This window comes from Prinia subflava, chromosome 6 (assembly GCF_021018805.1).
Source record: "Prinia subflava isolate CZ2003 ecotype Zambia chromosome 6, Cam_Psub_1.2, whole genome shotgun sequence".
Taxonomy (NCBI): Eukaryota; Metazoa; Chordata; class Aves; order Passeriformes; family Cisticolidae; genus Prinia; species Prinia subflava.
Genome location: NC_086252.1, coordinates 27,145,909 through 27,165,404, shown reverse-complemented (window position 1 = coordinate 27,165,404; position 19,496 = coordinate 27,145,909). Strand labels below are relative to the sequence as shown.

Sequence of the window (19,496 nt, the reverse complement as noted above, 5' to 3'; positions counted from 1 at the left end):
CGTTCCTGATTTCTGAAGCCTGTCATTCTGGGAAAGGACACTTCTGTCAGGGAGGCCTGTGTCTGACCAGGACCATCTCTCTCTGGTTGTCAGCAGCCTTTTTAAAACTGAAGAGCCAATTTTCTAGGAGTAAAACTACAGGGTATCTTGGGCAACATTACCATGATGGTTTTCATTTAGAAGCAAGGAAGAATTTGGCTATTTTTTCAGATAATTACTCCTTCCCACAGTCCACAGTTGTTTTCCTTGTTTACAGGTAAAGAATTATAATGCCATAGTTTTGTGGGGAGAGTAATCATGTTACAGAGCACTCTTAACAGACCACAGGTCGAAACACTCATCCAAACAGCAGGTTCAGTTGTATGTGTTTTCCTTTTTAAAATAAAAACAGAGCACTATTAAACAGTAGGGAGTAACTTTCCTTGTCTCTCAATGCTACATGTGTGCACAAGTTTGTCCTTGAATTCTGGTATTTGGCCTATGAAGCCAACATGCATAAAGCCTCCGATACCCCAAACGCTAGGCTTTAAAAACAAACTATAAACTCTGATTATATCAAAAACATGATTCTGCCTCAAAGCCAAGTAACAAAGCTCATTGCAGGAAACTTACTGTAAACTCTGGAGATTAATCAGCTCTATCAGGAAGGCAAGTACAGAGCATGTGATCCCAGTCTCACCTCAATTTTTTAGTTCCAACCCCCTTTGGAGTTACAATGCTTAAGGGGCCATTTGCTGCTATATCCCTAGTAGATCCTATTCCCATAAAAGACACTGAGTCGTTTGGGGGAGGAAAGACCAAGAGCCAGGAAAAAAAATTAAATAGGATATTCTCTGCCCCACCCCCAAATTAAGGCTTTGTATTTCAAAGAAAGCCCAGCATCTTTAGTTACCCTTAGAAACAAAATGTTTAGTGAAGTAGCACACACTCTCAGGGAACAATAAGTATTCTTTCAGGCATGCAAATCAGTGCTCAGCACGCAGAACAAACTTACACTTGCAAGGCAAACTGGTTTAATGCCAGAGAAAACGTAAATCCACCATCCTCATGAGAAATTGGGTGTTCTGCTGCACAGAAGAATGTTTAGGCAAGATTTAACACTAGCATTTGCATGCAAAAGGAAAATTTAATTTTAGAACAAAGTCTCATAACGCATGAGAGAATAATACAGCCAAGCAACAAAACCAGGAGAATCTCTCTAGTGTGGATTTCTACATGTAATTCAGGTGGCAGATAAATAGCAGTAACTTGTCTGCTCGTCTGAGCATGCTGAACAGCCCCTCTCCACGGCAGAGCTTCTAACTCCTAAATCCACAAGATGGAGCCAGCAGTTCTCAGGAAGAGGTGCCTGTACCATCCCAGGAATTGTCAGCATTTAGCTCACAGAACCACGCTAAAATATTCCGGCTGGGGCACAGTACAGACAAACACTAAGGCAGAAGCCAAGCTGTGTACAAGTCATCATCCTCCCGTTTCATCCTGCTGCAACCAAAGGCAAGCCTGTTCCTCACAAGCACCTGCAGACTATCTGAAGAAAAAGGTGCCAATCTGGGCTTTGGGTACAGCAGTGTAACACAACTGTGCTCAGAAACTCTCCTGCCTCCTACACGACACTCTCCATGCTACCCTTTCTCTGGCACTGTGTATTTTAAGTTACTTCACTGGGAAGGAGAGCAACATAAACCACCATGGCAATCAGAAACACAGGGCAAACACCAGGCAAGCGCATTGTAAACAAGATTATGCAAATTGCTGTAGTCCTTGGCCAGAAGTCATCAGCTAGAGAATGTTCCACTTCCAACTTGTACAGCAGCGGTGGCAGAAACTGCCTGAAAGTTTACTGTGAATCCCATTGCTCTGCCACTCCAAATTAAGTGGCATTAGAGAACTGCAAGTCTGTCCTGAGCCATCCTGCCTCAGAAGCATCTCAGTTTCTCTCCTGCAGTTCATTCACCACAAACCTACACAGAGAATGGAGTCTGGCACACTCAAAAGACTAAGGACTAGTTTTTCCACAGAGTGTTGCTTATTCTGTTATTCAAAGGCACAAGACTGTCTGAAGACAAAGCAACTCTGTCGTTTATATAGTTGATACAAGCTGTCTGATCCAATTAAGGTCTGGAAAATTAACCGTGAATGAACCAAACTACTATGTCAATTCAGTCCTGAAAAACATGCATTCCATTTCCAGAAAGCCAATGATGAGTGTCTCAGTCTCCTCTTCCTCCCCTCCCATAGTGTGCAATCTAATCTTGTTACATATTTGATAGAAAGGGTAGTTACAGACACTGAAAATCAGTGGCTGGCTCACTCAAGAATTTGGGGATTAGGCATGCTTTTAGAATGCTTTAAAAATCAATAACAAACAAATATGAAGCTCATTTTTTTCTTTTTATTATCAATAGTAATACAAATCAGCTGTATTAGCATGATAATGAAAAGTGACCAGTTTTACAGACATTAAAAATGTTTGTGCAAGTTAGAGACAAAGCTCTGAAGCTATGTAAGGAAAAAAATAAGAATTTACATTATATAGTATAGCATACATAGTTTAGAGGCAGTTTCATTAAGTCTTGCAATCACAATCACTTCCTCTACACTAAACCTCTCACTTGGTGTTAGAGATAACACCTTCCCCTCCCAAGAGGAACACCTGCCATTTCCATGAAGTGTGGAGATTACGGTGAAAATCATACTTTTTTTTTTTGTTCCTCTTCCCTCCTTCTCCCAACTATAAAGTCAACAGGAGGTGAACACTGCAACATATGCTTATAGCAATTAAGGAAAGCTTCTGTCTACATAAGCTCTGAGCTGAACTGATAAGAGTATCCTCTTTTTTGAGCAAGAATTGATAGACCTGTCAGGCCTAAGAACTGGGTTAATGCTTTGGAAAGCTTTAAAAAAAAGATCTGGGTGAGCATTTAGTTAGATCCATCTCTCCTCTACATACCTCTTAGTACATTCCAGATTGTAGTTCTGTACCTTAGACCTGAAGTATTCTTGAGCATTATACTTAAGCCCGACAGGACTCAACTGGAACTTCAGCTGGTTATTAATATCTTTCTGAAGTTAATGCCAGTAAATGTATGCATACATCTTTCTCCTCATCAATCCAAGTGTTTCCCTTGAAACTGAGTAGAGGTGTATCAGTCTGTATAAGAACACATATGGCACAAGTCATTGCAAACACACTTCACGCTGCATCTGTACTCCCACCTGGAGAGATGCTCCTCCACAACAGTCAAATCTGCCTTTGCAGTCCTGGAGTTTAACCTGCTTTTCTTCATACAATGACTTAGCCCTTGTTATAACAGGGGCTTGTTAGCTCTGCTCATACCAGAAGGAAAACTGGAGCACTTGAAGCTAAGCCACATATGGAAGATTGCACGTAGCAGTAAACAGTTCCCTGACTTCATGTTAAGCCATTGCGCAAGAATAATACTTGAATGTTTAAGTGCAAGTGCATAGTCAAGTCTTGCATGACCTCCAGCTGCAAATATCCAGTTACCTGCCTCCAGCCATGCTCCAGAATGATTTAAGAGCACATTATACCAACAAAGAGAAATCTTGGTTTTTAATTATCCAACACGCAAAGGCTGATAGAATACATCAGCTTCAATTCAGCCTTCAGTTTCCTCAGCTACACAGCAAGGCCAGCAGGCAGCCACATCCCCCTGCTGCCAAAGTCATCCCTTAGTTGATGTACCTGATCCCCAGTTACTCAAAGCTCCACGCACACTGCTCACAGGCTGCTGTGCTATGTTATATTCACTCCACTCAACCCACCTGATACTGATGACCACTGATGTCCAGTGAAGTATACCTGGAAGCCATTCAACAATCCACAAATCATATTGCCCCAATTCAGAAGGGCATACATTCAGGCACTTCCACCATGAGGTGGGGACAACAGGATTTCAGTCCAGGAGACCAGTTTTATTGCCTTCCTGGTACCAGTCAGAAAGCTTGCTGCCCACTGTGCCAAAGTAGGCAAGGTAGCTGCTTTGTTTATTGTGTTTTCAGCTGTAACTGGTAAGTTAGACTGAGTTTGTCATAAGTACAGGAGGAACGCTGAAAAGCTGCTTTATTTAGTCTCCAAGCCTAGTCTTTCTGGAGCAGGTGACATGAACAGAACACTGAAGAGATGCAGCATCGAGCCATGAAGCAGCAAGCACCTTCCAAGTAATTCCACCTCAGTGGTGTAGCTTTATCAGTTGGAGAAAAAAACAATAACCTGAGTGAAAACAGCACATGGACTGTAAGAACACCAGTGAGAGACTTGCTGTTCTGAGAAGAAATTCATCTGTCCTATCAAATACTGTCAGGTACTTTAAGAATAGAGATCAAAGGTCAAGTCATGCAGGTCTCTTGAGCCAATACAGCTGAGCTGCTCATTGTGAACTTTGCTGAATTCATTATTCATACAGCAAGGACATTTGTTCAGTTTTGTTAGACACATTTTACAACCTGCCTTGGAGGGGCTTGACCTAGATAAGCTTGTAATGTGAACTCAACTGTTGTTTATCCTTTAGGTTAATTAAGGACTTAACCTTTAAGTCTCAACTAAAACTAAACCTAACTGAGTTGCCTTCCTCCAGAGGAGGACATTCATTTGCTGTATGCACAATATACAGTCAGAAATGGACTTTTATCCATGGAAGTTCAAGAGGAAACTTTGTTAGATGTATTACAGCTTCCAGGGTCCTATTAGGTGCTTAGGCTTTAGACACAGGTGACACAGCTCAAGTGATAAGTTCTGTAAGCCAGCAGGCTTCCCAGCTTCTGCTGCAAAACACTACCGGGTATTACAAAGCCAACTTCACAATGAATTACACCGTTCACAGAGAAGCAATTCAAGAACTGGTTAACCATTCTTTCTGCCCATACAAGGTAAGAGTAACAAAGAAGGAATTTAATTTGACAAGAATGAAGATTACAGCACCTTTTATTTAGTACAGTTTCCCCAATCCAATGAGTTGCCTGACAAGATGAACTAGTTATGGAAGACAATGAGTTTGTGGTAAGTCCCTGTGGAACCTCAGGTCAACAGAGGTTCTGATATAGATCACATCTTACTTTTTTCAATGTTCAGAGATGGAATGCACAAAAGCAATCTAGTACATGTGAAAAAATATTCTTCAACCTCAAATTACAACACTAAGTACTGCACAGCATTCACTACTCCATCTCAGGAAGAAACACCATTAGTAAATTTAGTGCTGCAGTGAGCTTCATTGAACAACCATTTAGATTAAGTTTACCAAGCAACTGTGTTTTTTAAGCATCCAGTTACCAGCAAGATACAGTTACTCTTCAAGTTTCTCTACTCCTTAGAGGCCAAAGATAGCCATAATTCATTGACAAACACCACAACCAGAAGGGAATTCTTTTCCACAGTGACAGAAGTGATTTTTGGCAACTGCACTTGATTTAAACTGCATCAGAAAGTTCATTTCATTCAGCTGACAACAGAACCTGCTAAATACTGGCTTTTCCACTTCTAGACTGTTTTTGTTGAACAAACATGACCACCATTGCATAACTGACAGCAAAGCTCATCATGTGCTAGGTTGCTGTGCATCAGAAACAGAACATATAAAATCAACAGTGAGTAAGAGATGTGGCAACTGCTTAACTTCATTTGCTTTTCGACACCATACAGCTCACTAGCCAGCTAATCATTGAGAGGTAGCATATATGCCTCACCAATTCAGGTCATGATTGTGTGATGGGACCCACGCTTATTGAACATCTTCAGCAAGACAGGAGACAGATGCAGATGTTCTCACTTTCCAACATTATCATCACAAGTGTTCCAATACAAACATAACTGATTAAATCAACACCTATTTCCACTATTCCAGCACAAGGGAAGAGAAGGATGATAGATGTAGAGTGAATTGAGTCGAGACACAATACATGGAAGAAACCCGGGACAGGATTTCAGGGAGATGGTGATAATACTATTCCTTTTGAAGAAAGGCTTACAGTCATTTTCTCACCCAATACCACTAATTTAAGGATGAGAAGACAGACCCCAGCAGGGAGTGGATCTAGCCTGTATTTAAATATCAATTTTTGCATTTCCTAAATAAGTCTTAATTGAGTCCATAGGCTTGATTCATGAATGCTGTATTGACTAAACAGAACACAGAAGAAAGTTTGTTTTGAGTTGACTCTCAACTGTCAGTTGCTATTTCTTACATGGAGTGTGGGGGGGAAGTCAGCAGATTTCAGTGTAAGAAATATCAGTGACAACTAAGAGAAGATGGAGACTCAAACCCTTTACTAGGTGTCATCTAGCCTTTCTGCAGTTTGCACCATCAAGGAGGGCAGCAACAGCGGGAAGAAGTGTTTGAACCTGAACAGCTGTGCTTGTTAAGGCCAATAGAGGTTCAAGAGAAACATAGAGAAACATTAGAAGGAAGTTAATACAAAAGTACATTGTGTAACCAAGTAGAAGGATTGTAGTTCTGAAACTATTTCTAGTTTTGAAAGTTGGAAGATGGAGCCCATTTCAGTTTAAGGATGCAAAGGTTTTGGTGGATACTGGAAATGGTTGCAAAGTTGTTTTCACATTTTGAAGGTGTGATATGCAAAGCAAAAGATAAGGGAGTCAATACAGACTTCCTTTCATGAATCCAGCCCTATATCCTTAGTGGTATTTTATCCATGCCACCTGTAGATAGATATTTACAGTTCCAAAGCATCACAGTAAGCAACATCTTTCTTTAAAGCTTTTCTTGTTCTTGCCGCTTTTCTTGCCATTCTTGTCTTTGTTTTCTGACATTTTCTTTGCTCTTATTTCTCTCATTAAATCAAAGAATACCTAGGAGGGAAAAATAAAGAAAGATTAAACAAGATCAGCCACCAGAAAGCAGATAAAAACTACTGTATTCAGCAGTAAAGACGTAGAGCCACACTGTACTCAACACAGCAGAAGTAAGTCTAGACAAAGATTCCTGTGACAAACTCAACATCAGAATTATGTAGTGTCAAGCAGTGACAAAAAGCTGCACAAACCCTGGACTTGTTTTTGTCCCAGCAACAGTCAGCTACTAACCAAGTAGGGATGATCAGATTGAGCAGATATAATTTCTCTTACCTTATCTACATTCGCTCTAGTTTTGGCAGAGGTTTCTACGTACTGCACCCCCCATTCTTCTGCCTTACTTCGAGCCTCTTCTACAGGCACTTGTCTGCGCTCCTCCAGGTCAGATTTGTTTCCCACTACCAGTAAAGGGATTTTATCCTCTTCAGCCTTCACACGCAGGATCTGTTCCCTAATGCATTGGGTATTCAAAATAAAAATATCTGTGTTAGTAGTAGCAACAAAACTCCCTCATTTATGTAGAGTGGATCACATTATTAGTGTTTACAACTTTCCCAACAGTTGGACGCACACTTTAAAATAATTCTCAGATTAGTATAGTAATGCTAAGGCTTCACACTGCTGAAAGCCTCATACTTCCACGAAGGCAGTTTTACCATTTAGTTCGTGAATAATCAGGTTCTAGGAAAGAAGAAGAGTAAGGCAGAAGAGCAACTGGCAGCAGGAGTTCACATTTGAATGAGGAAAAGAGTACAAGTGCCTTGTTTGCCAAGTTCCACCTTGGCAATCAGTCACCGTCTTTAATTCACTGTCTGCATCACATCTCAATATAGGTCTGGGCAACATCAAGTCCTTGCCAAGGCAGTAGGTTGTAAACAGCCTGAGTAGCTGGCAGAGACCATTCCTAATGGCTACCTAAACTTCACCCAAAGGACAGAGTTACTACATGATTCTGAACTAATATAGTAGCAACCTTCCTCCTTCAAAGACTCCAGGAAGATATTCAAACTGTCATGCTAGGAGGATGTACCAGCATCCAGGAAAGGAGATGGAGCCATGTTGCATGTTCTCAGTCTGTGCTGTTACTGGGGTAAAACACAAGTTGAAACCAGACTGACAAATGCTGCTGTCCATCTAGGATGCTGGAAGAACTCTACCACTCTAAATTATTCTCAGATTGCTTAATTTTGTTATGAAGAAGAGCTAAATGAGGCATGAGCATAGTGCTACACACTCTCATCTCATTGAGTTACCACACTACTTCAGATGCATTTTCCATCTACAAAGTAACAATGTATGGAGAGTACATGAGACTCTAAAACAGCATTAACACTGAAGCAGACAATCTGCTGTTGCATTTAACTGCAGTTTCACAAATTTGCAGATTACAGAGGCACTGAAAGCAAACACTGATCCACAGCATCAGCAGGACAGTTAGGGTTTAAAGACAAGCCTATACTTTGTTCAGTTTTTAACTTTTTAATAATATTAGAATTCTGGCACCTAAAGGAGCAATAATACCAATCTGCACTTTGGCCTGGGATGCTGGTGACTCACACTACCCACTCCACACTCCTTCCTGGACCAAGGAGCTGGTTCTTGCATGTCAGCCTAAATATTCCATTTAACTAATTTCACTATTTGTTTTACTTCGGAACCACTGAAGAGTAGGAGATTCTGCATCACAAAATTCTTGCCCATGTTCAGGGCTAGCATTGCATTTTCATTGTTTTGTTGTGCTGGAATCTTGAACCAACACACCATTAACCTAGTTATAGAAGTCTGACCAAAAAATCCAAACTGCCAAGATAAATATTCATACTCTCTTTCATTCAAAGCCTTAAACATTGGGTTTAACATTGTATTTCACTTAGGCATGCAAGCCAAAACCAAGTGCCTCCATTTGTCTCATTTTCTTTGTGTTCTTCGAGTGTTACCTGACCTTTTCCTCCATCTTACATTAAGAAGAGTCCTAGTACTCAGTTTTGAGGAATTGTAACTTTGAACTGCTCGGTCCTTTCAGAGCTCCAGTCAGAGCAAACTGAGGTCAGCTTGTGTGTCCCATGACTGCCAGTCTTCTGAAGCAGAACAAAGTCACACAAGTATTATGTGACAAAGGAACGGTATTTTTATCATAAAAGATTTTGTGGTCTTCCACTACTGTTGAAACAGTATAGTATTTAAGAACCTGGAGCAAAGTTCTGGAGTGCAAGTTTGCCTTAGCTTTACAAAAAACCTAGAAATAAGTGTCCTCAGCTACAGCACTTCCATTACCAGTTGGTATCTGTTAACCTTGTACCACTGAAGCAAAGGGAACGTCAAGCAGACTGATAAAGACCTTTTATTCTGACAAGCATAAGGAACTTCTAAACTTCCCCTATGCTTTGGGAAGTTTCCCTTCAAGTTATACAGCTGTTCCAGACAAGCTGCAGTTTACTTTCCACTGAGGCAACAGGTCTTATCAAAAAGAGTTAGAACATTTGCCCTGAAAAATGTGGCTACAAGGATTCTAAAACCAGAACAGTGGTTTAAATCCTTTTCTACTCATCCCCCACACTACACAAGCAGTTTCTGTGGTCAGTCTGGTGCCAATTTTTACATCAGAACTGCTAATCCCAAGAAGAAAAATGGAAGTGCTTGCTACCACTGTGTGTCTTTCTAGGAATACAATAGGCATGCTTGGCTGCCAACCCTTGTTTGGCACCAATCCATACCTGAGAGTGGAGGCTAATCCTTCCCTTCCTTACAGCACCTGCTTGTAGCAGTAAGCAATACTGTGTCTGAAACCTGGCCAAAAGACAGACTTAATTCCAGAAGTACTGTTCTGAGATAATTAAACTTCACATCCATTAAGACTGAAAATTGGCTGGAATATGCTGTTTTAAGAGTCCAAGAATCTGTTACTTGTCTGAAGTTGCTGCTGGCATAATGTACTCATAAGTTGCAGGCATGAAGACAACTAAAGCCAGAGGCTGAATACTGTGGGTTAGGTTATCAGTTACTGAGAGCAAAATGGTCAGCTGTCACTCTTATTGATCAAATGGTAACAGACAAAGAATAAAGAGCTGTAGCTTTTAGGCAGAGTTGTCAGAGCAACACAGGAACTGGATAACTTCTCCTGCCTAGGAGAGAAACTACTCACCGAAACTCCGCTGTTGCCGTGAAGGATTCATGCTCTGTTATTGAAAAGACAAGAAGAAACCCTTCCCCACTGCGGAAATAGTTATCTCTGATAGCTGCATAATCCTCCTGTCCTGCTGTGTCCAGAATGTCTATCTGAACTTCTTCACCATCCAGAACTACTTTCTTTCTGTAGCTGTCAGCCTTGGTAGGTTCATAGTCTTCTACAAACTGACAAGAAAGGGATTAGTGTTTAGAATTACTGTCAAACAGTCTCAGTATTTGTCCATCTTCCTTCTTTCACTTCAGTGACATTTAAATTCCCCAAAACCTCCTCATAATTCAGTCAGCCACTAAGTTATATCACTTCTTTTTTTTTCAGTTTTACTATTAAAAGCAAATTATTTAAGCCCTTAATACATCAAAGATCCAATTTGCCTAGTCAAGTTTTGCTACACAAAACTGTGTTTAGCAACTTCAGCACAATTAAAGAATAGAGTTCCAGTATAAGTTACCAGCAGTTTGCTGGCATTATCTAGATATCTCCCACTTTAAGAAAATGTATTTGAATATACTTCAGGTACAGTATCTGAACTTTTAACAGGTGTGGATGAGAGCATCCAGCTGCTGAACATGAAAGCCTGTTCCGTACTTACACAGGCACATACTTTAGTTCATTCAGTATTGAGCAGCTCCACAAAGCCACTACCAGTTCAACTTAGTCCAACAGCACACATCCAGCAGAGAAGTAGAGAGGTAAAGAGCCTCTCAGCCTCAGAATGCAACAATTAAGCCCTGTTAAGCAGGCTGGCTTTCATTAATGACTACATCATCTGTTCAGATACTCACACCACTATAGCATGTGTGGACACCCTACAGATGAATGCTAACATCTGAACTACAGGATCATGTGCTCTTTCACATTCTAGTGTAGGCTGCCTAATCTAGCTTCCTGTATACCAGTATGGCAGAATTCATGCTGTGAACATGCCAGCTTCATCACCTGGCTCACAATGAGCTAGAATGTTTACTTCTGATTTCAGCCTAAACTGACCTCAATTACAAAATTAAAGTTCAACTCCAGGTAGTAACAGCTATCAACAAGCATCCGTACACTATGAATGACTTCTGAAGACCATTCTTTCACAAGTAAGCATCAATTTTGTCACCTTTAGCCAGAGATGTTCCCAGAGGGCACATCTCCCAGCTTTCTACGTCCTGCTCCAGCCGTTTGGGTCATTAGGGCTTTTGCTCATCACATTTAGTTCCCATCCCACAAATAGAAAACCTTAGCAAGCTGTACGAATTTGTGCCTTAGAGAAACTGAACCAAAGTCACTTACCTCATCATACATAAACTGAAGTGTGAGTGCAGATTTGCCCACACCTCCACTGCCGACCATGATGACTTTATGGAGGGCCAAGGAACTCTGGTTCTTGCTCTTGCTGGCAGCCATCGTCCTGCTTGCCACAGACAGAGTGCCAGGCAACCAACCAGATCTGCAGAGAGAAGCAGCACAGTCACCCATCCGTGACATCGGTGATATCAGGGTAACATGCAGGTGAAGTGTCTCACAAGTGCCAAAAGACCAGATTAAAACCCTGCCCCACAAGCCTAAAGAATGGGCCACTCCAATGCAATGGCATGCAAACCATGCCTGAAGTATGAGTAGGTATTAAAACAAATACCTTCTATTTGTGACAACAGTATGATTAATAGAAGTGCCAAAGGTTTCTAACAAGCTACTCTTATTTGTAAACCCAGCCTACAAGACTACTGTCTAGAGCAGTTTCTAAAGAAAAACCCACTCCTTCTCAAATGACATGAAATTAAGTGGTTTTTATTGTTCATGTTATAAAGCATTACACCTTTCTAAAATATTTCTTTAATGTTTATACAGCTATACCTTAGATCTGCTCATAGGCAGAAATCTGGCTTTTGATCTTCTCCCCATATAGGCTAAGAAAACAGCCGAGATACACAGTAAATTGGCAGGAACAAGTTACAAAAGCTTGTAGCAGAAAGTCTTATGACATGGCATTAGCATTTATTTTACACTCTTCCTGCCTTTTGATGCTGCAAATCTAATTTGATTAGAAAAAAACATTCCTGCTTTACTGCAAAAAAACCTCAGTTCCTATTCTTCTCCTGATGTTGCTAAGCCATAGAGGAGTAAGCTTCAACAAACAAGCCCTAGCTAACAAGCCTCTGTTTGTGTGTTATGCAAGCCTAGTAATTAAATCCTGGAGGCTTCTTAAAAATAATGCTACTTCTTTTTTTGGTTGGTTGGGATTTTTTTAAGAGTAGCTGGACACAGTAGTTGTACCAGAAGCACAAGCAGGAGCTGCCACACTGATTAACACAGAGCAGCATCTTTAAGGGCAGCACACTAAAGATAAAACCAGAAATAAGTGAAACAAAGATGTGTCACCAGTCAGTATTCCTACACAGAAAAAAACCCAAATATGAGTATTTCAGGCACATGATGAATATATGGGAGATGGCAGGACAGAGTGTCTGAGGACACTCTTGTGTCCTCAGAGCACCACAAAGGACCCCAGCTGTCCATATCCTGGCACAGAGTTGTAAGGAGACCAGCAGACCATTCAGAAAACACTGCTACAGGAAGTGGCTGTAGCAGCCTTGATTTACAGCAGCACACTTTACTCCAGAAGCACAGAAGCAATGGACCTTCCAGGAGTCTCAAATTTACCTGGACACAATTACTCTAGAAAAACACTGCAACTGCCACATCATCAAGGGCTACTGTATGGAAACACAAGGCCAACAGTAGAAGTTACTGAGCAGTAGATTGGAAAAGGCTTCAGGATAACCAGCTGGCCTAAACAAAACTAACAAGAGACTAAGGGATCATCAGTCCACAAACATGCCACAGGATTGTTTACTGGAAGGAGACCTTTGGATACTGTCCAGTCCAAACCTCCCCTTGAAAGCAGCTTGCTCCAAGCAATCCAGTTTATGTGCCCTGCATTCTGAGACTGACAATTCCATGACCAATCTGGACAACTGCCCTTGGAGTACACTGATAGTGACTATTTTTTACCCCTTGTCATCACCTGATGTTCTGAAAAGCAACAAATCAGACTAAGTTCTCATTGACTCATACATACAAGAACAAACATGCCAACAATCAAGAAGTACCCTGAGGACAGCATTTTCAAACATCTGAGCAGCAGTATTTTTCCATGCAGAGTTTTTACTCACACCTGTTTGCTACATACATTTAGTACAGCAATGCAAATTAATCATCTTGAAGTGCTCATTCTGGGATAAACACTGGTAAGTGAAGACAGATATTTTCCTCTGGTAATCTTCTCTATTATGTTATACATCAGCTCCCTCATCCCAGACACTCCTTAGTACAGAAATGGGGCGTGACAATTCCTGCTTCTCCACAGGTTCTCCCTGTACAGCACAAACACACATTTGTTGGGGACAGTGAATTCAGCCATTGCCACAGACATTGATTTTTAACTCTTAGTCACCAGAGAGGCAAGAAAGTAAGAGAACATTTCCCTGCCAAGGGAATGCGAAAAAAACCACAACAGGTAGCATCTGAACTCCAGAAGTTGTTGCTTTGCCTATTGTCCACATGGTCTACAGATGGTAAACTAGAATTCAGCTTGCTTGGACATAAACACCCAAGAAACAAGAGCTACAGACTGGCCACACAATGAGATAGTTCAGGGACTTTAAGTGTTCTAGAAATAACACAGTTTGCTCCTATATTGTAGAGAATGCTGTTTTGTCCTAGTTCAAGAGTAGTCTCGCTTTCACAGTAGTAGATAAGCTGCTTTCTGGAGTGTGACCCTTAGCTACTTTTCAGTATAATTGTGACTGGTTTTAACCTGTGAGTATTCTTTTATCAGATATCCTAACACTGTTGTAAGTGTTGTGTTATCTTACACAAAATATTCAAATCAGACATTTTTCTGGCATCACAAACTTGGGAATATCTAACAGGCAGCAGCACTAAGTCCACTGTGCTATGAACATGAAAGCACAATTTACTAATAGCCAAGAAAAAAGACTTCTCTGTCCTGCCAATACAAATACCACATCTTTACATGGTCATGGTAAACGAATTGCTGTCTTTTAGGAAAAATACCAACAAGCTTGATTCATCATAGAGGTGAGTGGAGAGAGCATTTAAATCCTTCCTTTTCTATTCCACCCCAACAACAGCCTGTAGAAATTGCAAGGTCAGCCTTTCAGTATTACTTGATTGATAATCAAAGTATAATATTAAACAAAACCCACCCAATAGCATAAAAAATTACAGTCTGATTGCATCTAAAGCTCCTCATGGCCAAGGTACTTGATCTTCCCTGCAGAGCTGTTCCAAGTGCCACTCGAATATTTCAGAGGATCAGGACCACATGAACCCTGTGAATGCAGCAGTCTGCTCACAACACAGGCCCTGTGCAGTGTGCACTCAGGGAGGTCCCAGGAGTGTCACACAAAGCAGCTCTTCTTTGGTGGCACCAGAGGGAGCGTGGCCCCCTCCAGCCCAGAACAGCCAGGCAGTGCAGAGGCGAGAACAGAGGACAAGGCAAGGCTGCAGCAGTGTGACACAGGATTAACACAGTCAGTATCAGTGCAGAAGTACCAGTGCTTACAGAACAACGGGCTAACAGCACATCACTGGTTCAGAAAGGGCATGGGGAGATTGTAATAGGAATATTCTAATAAAACAACAAGAGAAGGCACTGGAGCCAACTGTTTGTTTATTTTTATCTCCACCTCTGCAGCCCAAGAAACAGTTTACACAACATGGTTCAAAGCTCACATCTAACAGTTCCTTAAGGTTAAAAAAAAAGGAAAAAAGTAAAAAAATCTATTAACACAAGAGTAAGCTCTCTCCTCTGTTATCTCTGAGTAGGCAAGGATGAATTTTCTTCCTATTGTGTACATTAAGCATCCTTGAGGCAGTCAAGACGCTAACTCATCTGTTCACAAAAAAAATTGGATTGGGAAATCCAATCACTACTCAAAAAAGGAGCAGTGTCTAGAACCTGTGACAACTGCAGTTGCTTTAAAATGTTATTCAAGTGCCGTCAGTTTAAGGGGCACGTATTTAAGGCAAAGGGTCTTACTGCATCTGCTGAAGAGCTCACTCTGAGTAGGTGTCCAGACAAGACACCTAACGCTGTGGTAAGATGCCTCCTCTCCCCTACTGCTCTTTACTTCTTGTTTGGGCACAGTTTGCTTTCCAGCAAGATTCACCCTCCTCTGACAGGCCAAGAAGCAATCCATTAGGCAGTCAATCGATTTAATTTCCATCTGTCAGCTTTAATGACACTATGTTGAACTTCATACGCCAAGTGTCATAAGCTATAAAAAAACAAAGAAGAAAACCCCAACAAACAAAACCCACACCCCAAACCATCTAAAAGTTTATTTGGGGGAGTGAGGTAGGGGAGGTGGTTTCTTCTGGTTTCCATTCATCCTGCTTTGAAATACACTGTTAGATAGACCCCATGTCAGAAAATAAACTTTTCTAGCAGTCTTTCTTCTTTAAGAAAATAGAAGTAATTACCTGTTTCATCTGTTTTAAAACACAAGGATTAAGCCACTGACCTGATAGCACTGCATTTATCCTATAATATACATAAGGTAACACACAGCCTTATGTACAATAGGAGCTTTGTGATGCTGGTGAAAGATGCTCTTCAGATCAAGAAAGGAAGGTTACACCAGCCACAGGCTGCCCACATGAAGCACAGAATCTACAATTCAAACCATAGGAGTTACTAAGCAGCTGTTTTGATTTAGACTTCTGAAGATCTCTACTTGGCCACAGGACTAATCAAACCATCTAACCCTAAACTCACCAGCTATTTCAGCCTCCCCTTGTCTTATCTGTATAGATTACAATTTCTGCAGGTTAACTAAAGCCCCCTGCATAGTGTCGTGTCATTCTTGGCTGGTCCCTTGAAACTGAGCACTTCAAGGCAATAGTTCATTAACAGCTTAGTAAACTGCCTTTTCTCCATGCTCTCCTCAACCTAAACAGTAAAACTGGTCAGAACACAGTTTACAAACAGGACTGGTTTACCTAATACCAAGATTCAAATACTGTGACTGAATAACTACACATGTTTCAAACCAGACCAAACTTCAACATCCCTGGTTTTTTTCACATGCATTAAGACACCACAGCTGCAGGACACTTAAAGGAAAAAGCTCTTGTCACTTTACAAGAAAGAAACTTTTGCTACAGTCCATCCAAATACATAAGAAAACAAAAAAGAGAAGCTTCACTAAATCTACCTGTTTTCCAGTAAATATTCTGCTGCTGTAATAAAAGAATCTGAGACCCTCCAAAGGCTTTAATTGGAATTGCTGATAGTTCTTCCATTCAGTCTGAGATTTAAAACTGAAATAAAGCTCTAAGCTCAAAATTGCTGAGATCAGCCCTTGTTCTCTTGCTGTGCAGCTGATATCTTTGGACGTTTCTTTTCATTGCTATCCTGCCACTGAAAGCAGTCATTCTTTGAATTTTAAAACAGGATTCTAGAAACCCTTAGCCCAATAGTTTGACAGAGGAGCTTTGTTAAACCCTTCAGATATCTACTTTTAAAGGAAAATCTGGGTATTCAACCTATTATAAAGACTTAAATGTGATGTCACCAAAAACAAGCACAGAAAGAACAAGGTTTTGCAACAGTATTTTAGTGATCCTCATTTATCAGAATATGAATTAGAGGCTTTGAAGTGTTTGGTTCTGTGATATGCCCACAAGAATGCAGTCACAGAAATTCCCTGGATCACAAAACTAATTAACAATCTCACTGAGCTATGAACTGTAAGAACTCCTCAGCCATTCTGAGGTTACACAGAAAATATTTAAGTACTGAAATTCCATTAGCTTCCAATGGACTGTAAATACCCCAACTGGTAATTCAACTAAAAAAAAACCATTTGAGACTAAGTGGCACATTTAATGCCACTGAAAATTTTAGGCTATGCAGGCTGCAAAATTACAAAGGCTACTCTGTCCTCTTTTGTTGTGCTAATCTTACCTCTTGCCATATATCCAGTTAATGGTTTCCAAGCTAAACAGAGATCATGATGGGTTTGGTAGAAATTCCTGCTTGGGATATGCTCATATCCTTCCCCATGTAATGTTGGCTATTTCTACCTTCTTAGTTGTGCTTATATATTTTTCTGGGCCATGTTTAATTGGATTAAGGAATTCATTCATCTTGAGGTGTCTCACAGAGCCCATTGGGGCAGTTTTGCAGTTCCCATTGATACCACCAATGCTGCCATCCCCATCCCCTGTCGCTCAGTCCCCTCTTCCTTGTCCCTGGCTGTTGCAGCCCATCTTTTCCTGCAGCTGAGCCATTCAGCACAGCCCACTGCAAGGCCTGCAAGGCTGCAAGGCCACGCACACCTCAGCGCTGACGTGAGGGAAGAAAAACAGTTTGTACAGCTAAGGCCAAAGCAGGTGGAACGACAGCAGCCAGGCAGTGACTCACATTGCTGCAGAAACAGGGCAGTTTCCTGACCCTGCTCACCATTCACTCCTTAGACAAGGGGCAGCCACCACCCTGCTGCAGTGCCAGGCTGAGCACTGGAGTGAAAGCCAAGCCTCGCGTTTGCTTTTGGTAATCAAGCATTTCCTCTCACTAAGATCTACTAGTAAACTTGCAGCTGCCACAATAAGGGCACTGGACAGGAAACTCAAATGGATTTTGAAAACATAATACTTTATAAATTCAGGATGAATAGTAAGAATATAAGGTAAGGAACTACTTTGTACACATGAAGGGATCTAACCTCTTTTTATAGGCTAGATTCTTGCGCAAAGTAGCAACAACCATATCCCTAAATGTTACAGGAAAAAACACAGAATAAATACATTTACTTGATGCACTGAAAGTTACATCACACCAGTTTCAGTCAATTATTAGTTACCAATCCTGCCTAAACCCCCCAGAACTGTGTGTACACTTACAGACATTGGCTGTCACAAATATGCTCTGGCAGGAGTAACAGATACACTGCTAACTACCAGAGACATGGAGCAAGACCAGGACTAGCAAGTTCCCTGTGCTACAACAGTTAAAGGTTAAACCAGAACCTGAAGCCAGGTCATTATTCTTCTCCTACAAGGCAGGGAAAATGATATGCACAGATTGAAGAAACATTTCAATTCAGAATTGTTTTTCATCAAATGGATCAGATTGGAGTATTAGCTTCCCTAATAAGAAAGACTGCAGACCGTGAGATGAACTTGTACTGCAGGAGAAAACCTGGAAAACATCACAGGAAGTATAAAAACAGTATTTTTAATATAGCTGTGATCAGGAGTCCTCTCTGCATGCATGAAGAGGACACAGGTATCACACTAAAATATTCTAACAGTATCAATAGCACCAGACATCCAGCTACTGGATACCAGCTAATTAGGATTAAGAATCTCTACTAGTGACCCTGGTCTCCATACTATATCTTACTTTTCACTATTCCACACATTTGCATGCAAAGTCATCTCCAGCTCTTCACTTAGACTAAAAATGTTTAATAAGATCAAGTGATTTTGAGAAGAGTGGATGTAGTATACAAAATATTTTTGGTACCTACAGTTATGTAGAACAGGAAGAACAAGAGACTCCCAAGTGCATTGTTCCTTTAATTGATCATTGTCCTTGCAACCTACAAAGTCTAGCATGCTGCTCTTTCCAACAGGTTACAGCGAGACCTGTATAATTCCGTCTTTTAAGGCTCTGTTCAGATCTGGACCACAACAGTGATCCATTTCAAGTACAAAATACTTGTATATACTCACATTCTCCACAATTCCCTCCATCCTTACCAAGCACAGCCCAACTCTTCTTACAAGTTTTCAGAGATGCATCAGTGCAGCTTGGAAACCAAATCTGACATTTAATTTACATTTACTTACTAGATGAAATTCTTAAATATATGCCCCCTCACATCATTCAGTACAGGACCATTCCAGATTACAAACAGACAGACATCACCTCACACATCACCAGTAATCTCAAGCCAATAACCTTACTCAGAATTCTCTTGATGTCTAAGGAAAACTAGAACTAAATCCTGTCCAAATCTGTTGCAAGGTTGCAACCTTCAAAGATTTAGTCACAGGAAAGAATCAGCCTGCTCAGTAGCTCAGAAGAGCAACACTTTAAAGCAACCCTTTAAAAGTTGGATCTTATGCTGAAGTGAAATATAAGTGAAATATATCCCTGTTCCTAAGGAACTTAAATATCTGAATTTGTTTGTTCGGGGGGGGGGGGGAGGGAGGGGGGTGCGTTTTCAGGGATTTTGTTGTTGTTGTTTGCTTGGTTTTAGTTGGTTGTTTATTTTTAGAATTCCATCAGAGTGAAAGAAAAATAGCCAAGTAACTTGTTTCTGAGAAGTAGCTCAGAGATGAAAAAGGCATTCCCTCAAACAGTGCTTTTAAGGCACTGGAGCATACCCTCCCCCTGCCCCGCCCCCCCCCCCAGAAAAAAATCATATATATCTATATTTAAGTAAATAAGGTTTC

At 40.9% G+C, this 19,496-nt stretch overlaps 1 protein-coding gene across 2 annotated transcripts in view; it reads right to left on the bottom strand.

Moving 5' to 3' along the window:
* Positions 1 to 2,372: 2,372 nt before the first annotated feature.
* The window catches only part of RALB (RAS like proto-oncogene B), a 46,063-nt gene continuing 28,939 nt past the window's right edge, over positions 2,373 to 19,496 (bottom strand). For both annotated transcript variants that reach the window (XM_063400838.1, XM_063400837.1), the window contains 4 exons: positions 11,295 to 11,451; positions 9,975 to 10,183; positions 7,106 to 7,283; positions 2,373 to 6,829 (listed from right to left, as the gene is read on the bottom strand). In XM_063400838.1, coding sequence (XP_063256908.1) covers positions 6,710 to 6,829; positions 7,106 to 7,283; positions 9,975 to 10,183; positions 11,295 to 11,408 — 621 coding nt within the window. In that variant the 5' untranslated portion in view covers positions 11,409 to 11,451 and the 3' untranslated portion in view covers positions 2,373 to 6,709. The remainder of the gene's footprint in view (positions 6,830 to 7,105; positions 7,284 to 9,974; positions 10,184 to 11,294; positions 11,452 to 19,496) is intronic.